This window comes from Balaenoptera acutorostrata, chromosome 5, assembly GCF_949987535.1.
Source record: "Balaenoptera acutorostrata chromosome 5, mBalAcu1.1, whole genome shotgun sequence".
Taxonomy (NCBI): Eukaryota; Metazoa; Chordata; class Mammalia; order Artiodactyla; family Balaenopteridae; genus Balaenoptera; species Balaenoptera acutorostrata.
The window spans coordinates 39,961,564-39,973,689 of NC_080068.1; the positions used below are offsets into that span (position 1 = coordinate 39,961,564).

Here is a 12,126-nt window from a genome sequence, read left to right on the forward strand (position 1 = left end):
ATCACTTGTTAAGTTTGGAGTAAAAATAAAGTGCATCTTTTTCCAGCAATGCCAGATATTTGAGAACTGAGAATTATTATTAACAACAAGATCTCCATTTACATTCTGAGAAGCTGAAGGTTTAATGTAGACCTACAAATGTATTACTGACCAGCACTAATGTTTGTTACTTGTTTTCAGAAGAGCTGAAGAACTGTGAATAAAGGATAGGGGTATAATCTCAAGGACAAATGATTTATAAGTTTTGCCCATTAGGGTGAGCTCTGCTACTTCAACCATACATTTATCAGCAAGCAGCACTTTAAGTCAGAGCTGTCAATTGAAATAAAGACCCCAGGTAAGACACCTTCATATAGCACTTTTTTTTTAAAATTATAGTTGATTTATAATGTTGTGTCAATTTCTGCTGTAGAGCAAAATGATTCAGTTATACATACACATACATACACACACACACACACACACACACACACACACACACACACACATACAATACACATTCTTTTTTATACTCTTTTCCATTATGGTTTATCACAGGATATTGAATATAGTGCCCTGTGCTATACAGTAGGACCTTGTTATTTATCCTTTCTATATATACTAGTTTGCATCTAGCACAACTTTTAAAAATAAGACAAAAAGAACTACCTAGAAAAGTATAAAACTTTTTTCCTTAGGTCAAATATGATTTAAAAGAACTGATACAAGTAAGGCATTTCTTCAGACTTAATTCTCGGACATTTCAGCTGACACATGTCCTGATGTGATGATTTTATATTGCAGTAAACTGATAGACTGGGTCTTCCTTAGTTCTTTAGCAAGATATTTAAAATAATGCTTTGAGTAAAAGTTGAAAACTCAGGCTCATTTAAAAAGGTATCAGACTCTTCCCAGCCTTTATTAACTTTGCACCATTCCTTCTCGTCACACTTCCAGGACAATCCCAATCTTCACATCCAAATACTTCCCTCATTTCAAAAGAAACTTCCCAAGTAAGTAATAAAAATTCCAAATTGCTATAACTGCTAATTTCTGTCACTTAGTCTAAATAGGTAGTGACGATTTCTGAAGCAAAAATAAGAAACATAAAGGAGGGCACCAGCTAGTAAGGACTTGGCAATTTGGGGGGAGGGTAGGGGATGGGAGGGAGAAGGAAGTTAGCTACAATAATGCCTATCAACTGCTCTATAGTTTCTAAAACATTAACACGTTATCCCTTTTGAGAGGTTGGCAAAAGCACTGACATTAAGAAACTGTGTTTGACTGTACAGAAAGGGAACTATCCACAATCATGTGAAGTACGTAATAGCTGTACAGAAAAAGGAAATACTTTGGTACTTTGCCCTGAGAACTCAACAGACCCAAGTCGTGGAAAGGAAGAGGATTCCAAAGCTAGGAGCCGTTAAACCAACATTCCCCCCCCCCTCAAACTTAGGGGCAAATAGCACTGGATCCCTAGCTAATCACTTCCCTGAGGTACCTGGTAGAAAGAATTCATCATTTGATAATTAACTAGAGCTTCAACTACAGAGATTAAAAGTAACAGATTTAGCACATTTCTTTTACACCTACATCCTCTACCAGCTGGCTAACCGCCCCCTGCCCCCAAGTCTGGACAGATGTGAGAGTTAATACAGACTCTCCACAGTTTATTCTCTAGTGCCAGGCTCCTCTTTTTCCCTTTTATATGTACTACTCTGCTTCTGTAAGGAGGCCCAAGTACTAATAACTCTGAAAGAAAAAGCAGTAAGACCTACATGGGTTTTTAAAACCAAAGTACAAATGACCCTGTAATTAACATTTTCTTTCCTGACATTCAAAGTGCATTAGACCATCTCCCTGCCACTCGGTGTGACATTCAAACAGTTTAACTGCTTGTCAAAGAACCCTAATGCTGACACCAGATCAAATTAACCTTCGAGCACTGAGAGATGTACCATACTAACTCTGAGACGACGACCGTACTCTACAGGTTAACTGGAGCACTGTTTTCATCCAAGCTCCATAAAAGTGATTTCTTTTTCCCATAGGTACATTTCATTTCGGCACTTATCCATACCACCAGCCCCACCACACACAACCCTTCGTATCCACCCAGTCTCAGTAGTACCTTCTTTTCTCTATCACTCTTGTCCTCTTCACCTGTACAAGGCCCTACTTTCACTCCTTCTCCAAGTTTATTAGGATCAAAACAAATATTCTTTTCTAGGTAATGTTTTTTTTTTAATTTGGTCACACTGCACAGCCATGCAGGATCTTATTTCCCCAACCAGGGATCGAACCCAGGCCCCAGCAGTGACAGCGCAGAATCCTAACCACTGGACCACCAGGGAATTCCCTCTAGATAATTTTTTTAAGAGAATTTTTTTTAATTAATTTATTTTATTTTTGGCTGCATCGGGTCTTCATTGCTGCGCGCGGGCTTTCTCTAGTTGAGGCGAGCGGGGGCTACTCTTCGTTGCGGTGCGTGGGCTTCTCATTGCGGTGGCTTCTCTTGTTGCGGAGCACGGGTTCTAGGCGCACGGGCTTCAGTAGTTGTGGCATGTGGGCTCAGTAGTTGTGGCTCACTGGCTCTACAACGCAGGCTCAGTAGTTGTGGTGCACGGGCTTAGTTGCTCCGTGGCATGTGGGATCTTCCCGGACCAAGGCTCGAACCCGTGTCCCCTGCATTGGCAGGCGGATTCTTAACCACTGCACCACCAGGGAAGTCCCCCCTCTAGTTAATTTTATATAGGGTAAACCAATTGTTTTTATCTAGAAAACACTACATATGTCACAATATATGAGCATATAAACTTGCAGGCACCTCTGACTTCAGTGGTTTAACTCAATCAGGAGAACAACCCATTTCTCTGAGTAGCAAAATTGTCACAGAATATGGTCTGAGTCCCTATCAACTACCTCGGCGGAAAGCTGATGAAAGTTGGTGTGGGAGGCTGCAGCTTTGGCCTGCCCGGGCCCAGATCAGACCCAGCTGCCTTTCTTCCTCTACACACACTTCCCAGGGACACAGCCACTTCCTCCCTTTGGTGCCACTGCTTCCACCAGCTCATTCCTCAGGGAGCTCCTCCTTTCTGTTCTTATTGCCAAGTGGGATGCTCTCAGCTCCCCTTTCCTTGCTGCCCCCACCAAAGACCATCAGCCGGGGCCTCTTATGGTCTAAACAGCTTTACTATCAACCATCACAAACAGCACAAGGCGTAAACCCTTGGGGAGGTCACAGAGAGTCCACACAATTATTGTAAGTGTGGTCCTTGGCACCGTCCTGTCTATTCTCCACCAGCCATCAGATAGATTCTATTTAGAGGAGGAGGTAGTTGGTTAAGCCAAGTCGGTGATTCTAGACTTTCAGAACTCAAGAGTAAAATAATTTTTTTAAACAAAAATAAAGGGGAAAAAAGAAAAGGTCAAAAAAGAAACAGGCAAAGAATAACTAACATAGGGTTAATTTTTTTTTTCTAGTAAAGGACAATAAAAATAAGCAAAACCTCACCATCAGCCAGAACCACAAATGAAACAGATTTTTATTACACATACAAAAAAATCCATCCATCCTATAATAAACTTATCTTTTAAAAAATTTTTTATTTTTCTGTTTTTGGCCGTGCCACACAGCTTGCGGGATCTTAGTTCCCCGACCAGCGATCAAACCCGCACCCTCCACAGTGAAAGCGCACTGTCCTAACTACTGGACCGCCAGGGAACTCCCAATAAATTTATCTTTTTAACAACAACAAAAAAAAATCGTTATTCTTTTTTTCTTACTTTGCTGTAGAGATGTGAAAACAATTGCATCAAGGACCTGGCACTTAGGAATAGTGATTTTAACCCTGTTCCATATTCAGTCACAGTGAGGAGATAAAAGAAGCTCTTTGCCTCAACTATACAGTTTTTAAAATATTCAGTCCACAGCAACACCCCCTCCCAAAATACACGGAACAAATACTATGCCTCGAAAATAGAAGAAAGCTGGAGCTTGAACCTGAAGTCCTCAGAGACTAGCAACTCCGTGTTAGGAACTGATCAAATACTGAGGAGAGAAAGGCCTCCTCACTCAGTCCCTGAACCACTGCTAGTCATGAAAAGAAAGAAATACTAGTTCAATACCACCAAGAAATGACAAATTGGGTCAAAATGCTGGTTTAAAAATCTTTACTATGTAGTTTCAACTGTTCCCAAAACCCAAAATATATCTGGACTTACTTGGCCTTAATAAAGCACAGCTGGGCAGTAAGACTCATTCTTTATTAGTTAAAACTAGGCCAAAAAAGTGGCAGAAAGTCTGAAATTGTGCACATCCCCCAAAATTTGTTTCCACAAGCTAAAACTATTTAAGACTGAAATTTATAAAGCTAAAACCTTCTATTTTCCACAGTTAATATGTAAATAATGGCTCAAATGGCTTTCTTTTAAAACCCCTTAGCAAACTCTTAAGGTACCTAAACCTTCAACAGGAGAATTTAATCCAAATAGAAATGTTGGTCATTTCTTCCCTTTACACTGCAGCAGTATTTTATGAGTCATTACTTGAAAGCAAGGAGGAAAAAAAATCTAAGCAACAGATTTACATGGGAAATTACAATGTTATATTATAAACTTTTAATAAACAAAAGCATTTTACTTACGATGTTCCCTGCTGAGAATTACTGTGGGTTTTTGAAGATGTATCATATTGTTCTGTGGGCAAGGGAAAAATGATCAGAGGAACACAATGACAAATTCATGAGACCGTTAGTTATAAATTCCCTCTTTTTTTGCTGTCCCCCCACTTTAATCTAAACACTTAGTATACTTAAATTATGCCAACCAGAGTGTTATACACTGCTTATAAAATAACATTTTTGTTACCTCTAGAGAGAGGGCTTGCTCAGAATTGGAAAGCCCTAAACAGAGCGAACACACTTTGAAAGCGCCACCCGGCATGCCGACCACACTGCCATGGGCAGGAGACTCTCCTTGCTGTCAGCTGGCGGGGCTCCCTTGTGGAAGCACTAGGATGGGGCTGCAGGCACCCTCACCTGGTTTGACGTCACATATCTATCCGTGATTTGCTAGCACTCTCTTTTATAGACTCTGTCCTTGGCCCACTGTGCTCCCACCCATCCCCCCACTATTCAACAGCCCCCATTCATTCATTCAACTGCTATTTACAAACTGCCTATTAGACACCAAGATGTTCAAGGCATTTGACCCCGTCCTCAATGAGCGTACAGCTGACTGAGGGACATCAAACAGGCACGTGTTATCTACAACCCTAGGCAATGCAAAATCAGCGCGAAAACCAATCATCTAAATGAACTGTCCCGGGAATCTACAGATTGGTCACTCTGCTGGTCATGACGAAAGAAGGCAAATTAGAAAAGAAACAAAATTAATTGTGTCACAAAGGATGGGTGAGATTTTGACAGAATGACTGCTGGCAAGAGGGAGATGAGGGTGGGGAAGGCCTTCAGGCAGAAGAGACAGTGAGCGAAGGCTCGAACATGGGAGGAGTTGAAATGGTGCAGATTACGACAGGGGAAGGCTGGGGTGCAGAGTGTGTGGTGGGCAGCATGGGGGGACCAGGGAAGTCAGATTTTAGAGGGCTCTGAGTGCCACAACAGGATGTTAAAACTTCAGTTGTCGGGCAATGAGACATCTCCAAAGCACGATGCAGCTATTGCTCAGAAAGATTAACCTGCTGGTGCTACCTGATGTAACCTAGAAAGGAATGGGAAATGTTAAGTGTGGAGGCTGCAGACCAGCTGGGAGGCTGTGTTTGTCTAGGCCTGAGGTAATACGGACCTGAAGCAGAAGGGGAAGGGAAATACGGTTGCCTTTCAGACAGGGGTGAGGAGAGTGACCACAAATGTCATGTGGAGGCCCTTGAATATTTGCAATTAAACGCTTTATCCTCATGGTGGCAGCAGCTCTTATATGATATTTCTAAATTGCTTGCCCTTCTGGCTAGCAAGCTAGGGCTGGCACTACAAATTAGAGGGGCTAAAGTACACTCACATGTACTCCTACACAGTCACCTTGACCCGGTCCTAAGCTCAACGAGGCTCTGGTAATCCTTAGGCAGCCGTGTTTTTTGCACACGTGAACATAAATACTGGGACATACAAGTAAAATCCCTATACTTCATTCTCTACAGACTCCAAAACCACAATTTTTCAAGAAATTTGAATTATCTTGCTGGGCATACTTTGAGAAATATATGTCACACTCCACTTTTCTGAAAGCTATATCTACACACACTCCATTCCTTCTTCATCCAACATAAAACCAGACCCCTCCAGGGTCCAACTAGGCCCCCCAAAGGCCACATTCTCACAGAGGTAAAAAGGGTTTCCAGCAGCAGCATAAAAGACCCCAAGGTAAGCATTTGCTGAGCCAAGACCTACAGGAGACCTGCCAGTGTCTGAAAACTTCTCATCAGGGCAACAAGGAATCAGCCTACACTATTCCACAGGCCTGGAGGGCCACCACCCCTGGCGAAGAAAGTGCTTACCAGTTCATGTTCAACTATATTTTGCTAAAAGGAGAAATGAGACAGTTTAAAGGATTACAGGGTCTTTCTAAACCAGGAGGTAGCAATCATGCAAGCTGTAAGTAATTCAGTGGAAGGCATATAATCTGCATGACTGGCAGCCCTAGCAAATTTGGGGGTGGGGTGAGGAGCAAAAGGTAAAGGAACGCACAGCAATCCCGCCCACAGCTGAGCTGGTGACACACCTGCAGACTTATGCCACTTCACCCGTTATCTATCTTTGGATAGGCTGCCAAGATGTTGAGAAAAAAAGATTTCCCAGTCTCCCCAATACTGTGCAAGATGATCAGGTTTATCTCTCTGCATTTGGGGGAAATTTATTTATTTTTATTATTATTATTTATTTTTGGCCACACCACACAGCATACGGGATCTTCATTCCCCGACCAGGGATCGAACCCATGCCCCCTGCAGTGGAAGCACCGAGTGTTAACCATTGGACCGCCAGGGAAGTCTCTGGGGGAAATTTAGTTAGGAGTTATTTGCAAAGTCTTATTCAGTACTTCTAGAGCAGGGGGCAGCAAACTTTTTCTGTAAAGGTCTGATAGTAAATATTTTAGACTTTGCATGCCATACCTTGTGGCATAATAATAAATGAATGAGCACGGCTGTGTCCTAATAAAACCTTCTTTACAAAAACTAGCTGTACAACAGATCGACTCTCAGGCTATAGTGTGCCTATCCCTGTTCTAGAGGAAGATTATTCCATTTCTTGTTTTTCTCATCTTTTTTACTCTCCTCATATCCTTGCAATTTAAACAACAGGACAATCAAGGGAAAAACACAAGTGAGGAAAAAGAATAAGGTGGAGATATCTCAAGAAGAGTCACCTCTATGGAATATCTATGAGCAGTCTTCTCCCAACACATATATGCACACCACGCACCCTACTTTCGTCTCCCTATCCTCTGAAGACTAACACTTCATAACTTGGGCACTCACCGTATGTTGATGAACTACATGACTGCAAATACACCAGTCATTTTTGTAAGGCTTGAAATGCCTTGCATGTAGTTGGGACACAAAGAATTTAGTGAACCGAGAGGTTACTGATATAGAGAAAGGCTGGATCCAGTTAGCTTTCTTCTGTTTCCCCCTGAATTCTCAAGTATTTACAATCCATTAAAAGAAACCAAAAAAAGAATTACATGACAAATACATATAGAAGGTCTAGAGAAGCTATGTGCTCTCTTCCTTATAAAAATTTCTTGGTTTTGTTTAAAATAAATACAAGAAACACACAAAATAGCCCAATCTATTCTTATACACAATTCCTGGGTAACAATGCATTTAGAGTCACTCTCAAGATATTTATCATATGTGAGGTAATACCAAATTATATTTTATTTGTTAGGTACTTTACTAAGACATCTTCATTAACTCTTTGCAATAATCTGAAACTCCACCTAAAGAACAGCTTTATGTTTGCCCTTCCTTCCTATTCTTTAACCATAGGAAGCCTTCATCTCTGCTGGAGCATTTTTCATTAACGTTTTCTACATTAAAGCAGTAAAAACCATGCTTTGTTCTCCAATGCAATAATCAGTTCCACATATTTACTTACTTTGGTTTAGGGCTGCAGAACTGATATGCTGAGAATCCTAGAAAGAAAAATAAAAATCTCTAGTTAATAAAATATTAAGGTTTATAAATCCAAGGTTGTGTCACTGTTAAATCTGATAAATATTGATAAATCTAATTTTTACATAAAATAGGTTGTATTGCTTCTGTTGTTTCCTAAAGTTTATTCTTCCTTTGGTGTCAAGGATTTTCAACACAAAGTATAATGTTTTACCTTAAAATCAATAATAAATTACATTTTTTGAAGAAAAAAAAACTATCATTAGAAAATATGTAAAGTATCTAACATGGTAAATTCTGGTTTGGGTAGATAAAACCTCAATGACATCATGGAAAGGAAGAGCGATAATATATTAACAATGTGCATGTATACCAGGCTGGACTGAACACAGATCTGAAGGTGATATTTCTATATTCTGAATGTTATCCAAAAGTAGAAAAGGCGAGGGGACAGTGTTGTTAATATATTGTTCACAAATACTTTAACAGAAATGTGCAAGTAGGCAGTTCACCTTGCTATTAAAACCATCACGAATGCAGCTGATTGCATTAAACTTTAAGAAAATGTAGGAGGTATGACAAGTGTAAATGTATATCTGTAATGTACCTAAGTCCTGAACTAGGAAGCAGACACCCTACCTCACTTAATTCTCCTGTACCTCCGTGTCCCTCTTCTAAGGTAAAGAACCTCAAAAATGAAAGAATTTATTGTAAAGTCCTGAATACTTTCATAAGCTACAAAACCCTATACAAATGTAAGATGTTCTTACTGACATAATTGGAGAGTGAAGTATTTGAAAGCATTAGGAAGCACTTTAGTAGCTAAATTAATTGCAATATTAACCTAATCTCCAAAGAGTTCAACAAATAACACTTGATTAATCTGGCACACAGCAATACTTCAGACTTGTCACTGGTGTGGATGCAGTGCCTGCTAGACTTGTAAGGAATTACCTTTGCGGGAAAAGGAAATTTGGAGGGCTCAGCTGTACTAGGCGTGTGTATTGCTGTCAAAGGAGGAGGCCATGAATGGGTCATTTCCTGGAAAGAGATTTGGAATGGGAAGAAAAAGTAAATTATAAATAGAACATTTACTGCTATTTAAGTTAACTTTTTAAACTGAATGTAGAGTGGAGTGATGGTATATGAAAAGTGAAATCTTAAAAGTTATTTCATTTACTTTTTTTAAAAAGCTCCTACCTGGTGGGCTATGTTCAAAAGCTGAAGCTCTCCAACAAACAAAACTGAAAAGAAATCAGTTCGAAGAAGAAAAACAAGAGCAAAGAACAGGAATGGTCTTAACACTCTGAACAGCATGAAGCATAAAAACGGTAGTAGGTATTACCAGAGCTTGTGTAACTATGAAAACTCAGTCCTGTCTCAATGCTTTCTTTCTCTCTCAGCTTCTTTATTGCATTTCCTGGAATTATTTAAGTTCAAAGGAAGAAGAACTTTCCTGTTTGACTTAAGCAAACAAGTAATTCAGGTCACTTGTTCCACTTGGGAGAGTTTTAATGGATTTGACCCTTCCCTGATACACATTATTAGTACGTAAGAACTTTTGCAGAGAAGGCCTTAAAAAGTGACCATCCCTTTTCATTAACAGAAGTTTCATTTCTATTCACTGTTTTCATGGAAGCAAGATTTCTATATCTTCCAAATTAATATATTTATCTTGACATGAGTTCTTTTTTCTAACACATTCACTTGCTGGAAAACAAAATGTCATATTAAAGGTGTCTAATCGCAAATATGCACACACACTTTGTTGAAGAGCTAAAATGGCACTGGAGATTAACGCCAGCCCCTTCCTTTTACAGCTGAGAAAAATGAGGTCTAAAATGACAGGATCAGGTCCCCCAGGAAGCCAATGGCTGAGAGCACAGGGAATGGCCCCTTTGCGTTGGAGTCTGAGAGAAAGAAGTCCATCCCCACGTGTGTCAGACCTGCCAGGCAAACTGGCTTAAGATTGACAAGCAACCCTCCACCAGCACACTGGGGACCCCAGATCACGCTATGTTACCTCACCTGTACAACACACTGTTGTTGTTTTTTTAAACATCTTTATTGGAGTATAATTGCTTTACAAGGGTGTGTTAGTTTCTGCGTTGTAACAAAGTCAATCAGCTATACATATACATATATCCCCATCTCTCTTCCCTCTTGCGTCTCCCTCCCACCCTCCCTATCCCACCCCTCTAGGTGGTCACAAAGCACCGAGCTGATCTCCCTGTGCTATGCAGCTGCTTCCCACTAGCTATCTATTTTACATTACACACTGTGCTTTTTTCCAAGTGCTGACCAACCTCTCCATCACCACAGAAATGCCATCTGATCCTTGCAACAACTGGAGATGGAGCTGGGCAAGCATCCCCATTCCCCACCTCTGCACACATCTTCCCCGCCCTTCCCCACAGCCCCCCTCCGGGTTGCTAGAACCTCAGAACAGACAGAAATGACCTGGCACAGTGACAAGCAAAGTAACCGATGCTGGCTCGAGTAATTTTTGTTAAAGGTGATATCATGCCCTTGCTCACTTGACTAACCATCTTTTGTTCAGTACAAAAGAGGAATTCTATACTGAAGTAAAATGGAAAGAGTAGCAGCTCTGGAGCCAGAGACCCAGATTGGATCTTAACTCTGACCCTGCCGGTCAGGTCAGCCTGAGGAGTTTGAGCTCTCTGAGCCTTAGTTCTCAGGAAGAGGTGGACGAAGACCACTTATTTTTCAGAGCATAAAGTGCTGGAATACGTGGTAAGAGAAAGCACTTAATAAATTAAAAGCCTAGTTTTAAAAGAATTTTAATACTGCACCAAAGAGTTTCCTGTTGTTTTATTTATTTGACTATACTCTAAGGTATGGGACCATGAGAACGTTACAATGTAAAAACTTGTAATAATTGCAAAGGTGTCTGAAAGTATCATTCTTCTGTCTTCCAAGAATTTCTTTAGAATCCCAATGGTGTCTATGACTTTTAGTCACCAATGATTCCCAGGAAATATCTATTGTACTCTCAATGCCTAAGGCTGCCCCGGCTATTAAATTAGGCAGTTGGAAAGTGCATAAACTCTTTCAGGCCTTAAGTGGTTTGCTGATAGTGTGAAAGAATTTATATACTTCCCTAAATGCTTAGCTTACTAGGGGAAGTTAGGCCTTAGGAGAATTGGGGCCATAAGGAGAGGAGGCTGCCCAGAATTGCAGGGCCCTGAATTCACTCCCTACTTTAACAATGACTTATCACATGAATGGGGGTAAATCACTTAGCACCTGATTCACTCCTGGCCTTCCAGGTGCCACAGCTGCTATCTCCTCCCCACTCTCCACCTTGCTCATTTTGCTCTAGACACTGTCTAGTTATCGCTGTTTTTCTAATACACCAACCTGTTCCCACCTCGAGGCTTCTGCGCTCTTTCCTCTGCCTTTTCCTCCAATCACTTGCCTGCTATATGACTCATAGCGCTTATCAACAACTGACATTTTATTATATATTTATCTTCCCCACTATGGTCTCCACAAGAGCAAGGACTCTTATTCACACGGCATCCCAGTGCCTAGAAAAGTATGTGCATCTTCAGGGATATTTGCTGAATAAATGAACATTCCAGTGACACTGGTACAACGAGTGGTACAAAGCTACCACTCGTTGTACCAGTGTCACTGGAATGTTGCACTGAGATAATGTCTACAAGCACTGCATTAACTGCCCCAAAAGGCTGTCCAGGCTGTAGAAAACCTGAGCCGTTTCCATACACCCACTAAGGACACCATCCCCGTCTGGACCCTTGTGCATGACCAATTCCTGGTTGCTGGTAGTGTCTGCCTGCTACCTTCTTACCCTGCCAGTCTGCACAAGTCACAGGCCACCAATGCCCCTTCAGTAAAACACTGCGACTCTTAACATTTCCACCAGAGAACCAAACACTATCGTCTATAATTGATTTTCTCTTTTAGGGAACTATTTACTGCTTCTATTGCCCATCAGAAAGATCTGTGTTAGGATTCCTGGCAATCTT

The 12,126-nt window shown here is 40.9% G+C and overlaps 1 protein-coding gene across 9 annotated transcripts in view; it reads right to left on the reverse strand.

Annotated features, from left to right (window-relative positions):
* The window catches only part of AFF1 (ALF transcription elongation factor 1), a 207,162-nt gene that overhangs the window by 40,682 nt on the left and 154,354 nt on the right, over positions 1 to 12,126 (reverse strand). For 6 of the 9 annotated variants that reach the window (XM_057546856.1, XM_057546857.1, XM_057546855.1 and 3 more), the window contains 3 exons: positions 9,068 to 9,154; positions 8,097 to 8,133; positions 4,626 to 4,677 (listed from right to left, as the gene is read on the reverse strand). In XM_057546856.1, coding sequence (XP_057402839.1) covers positions 4,626 to 4,677; positions 8,097 to 8,133; positions 9,068 to 9,154 — 176 coding nt within the window. The remainder of the gene's footprint in view (positions 1 to 4,625; positions 4,678 to 8,096; positions 8,134 to 9,067; positions 9,155 to 12,126) is intronic. The other 3 variants (XM_057546862.1, XM_057546861.1, XM_057546863.1) reach the window with 1 other exon arrangement.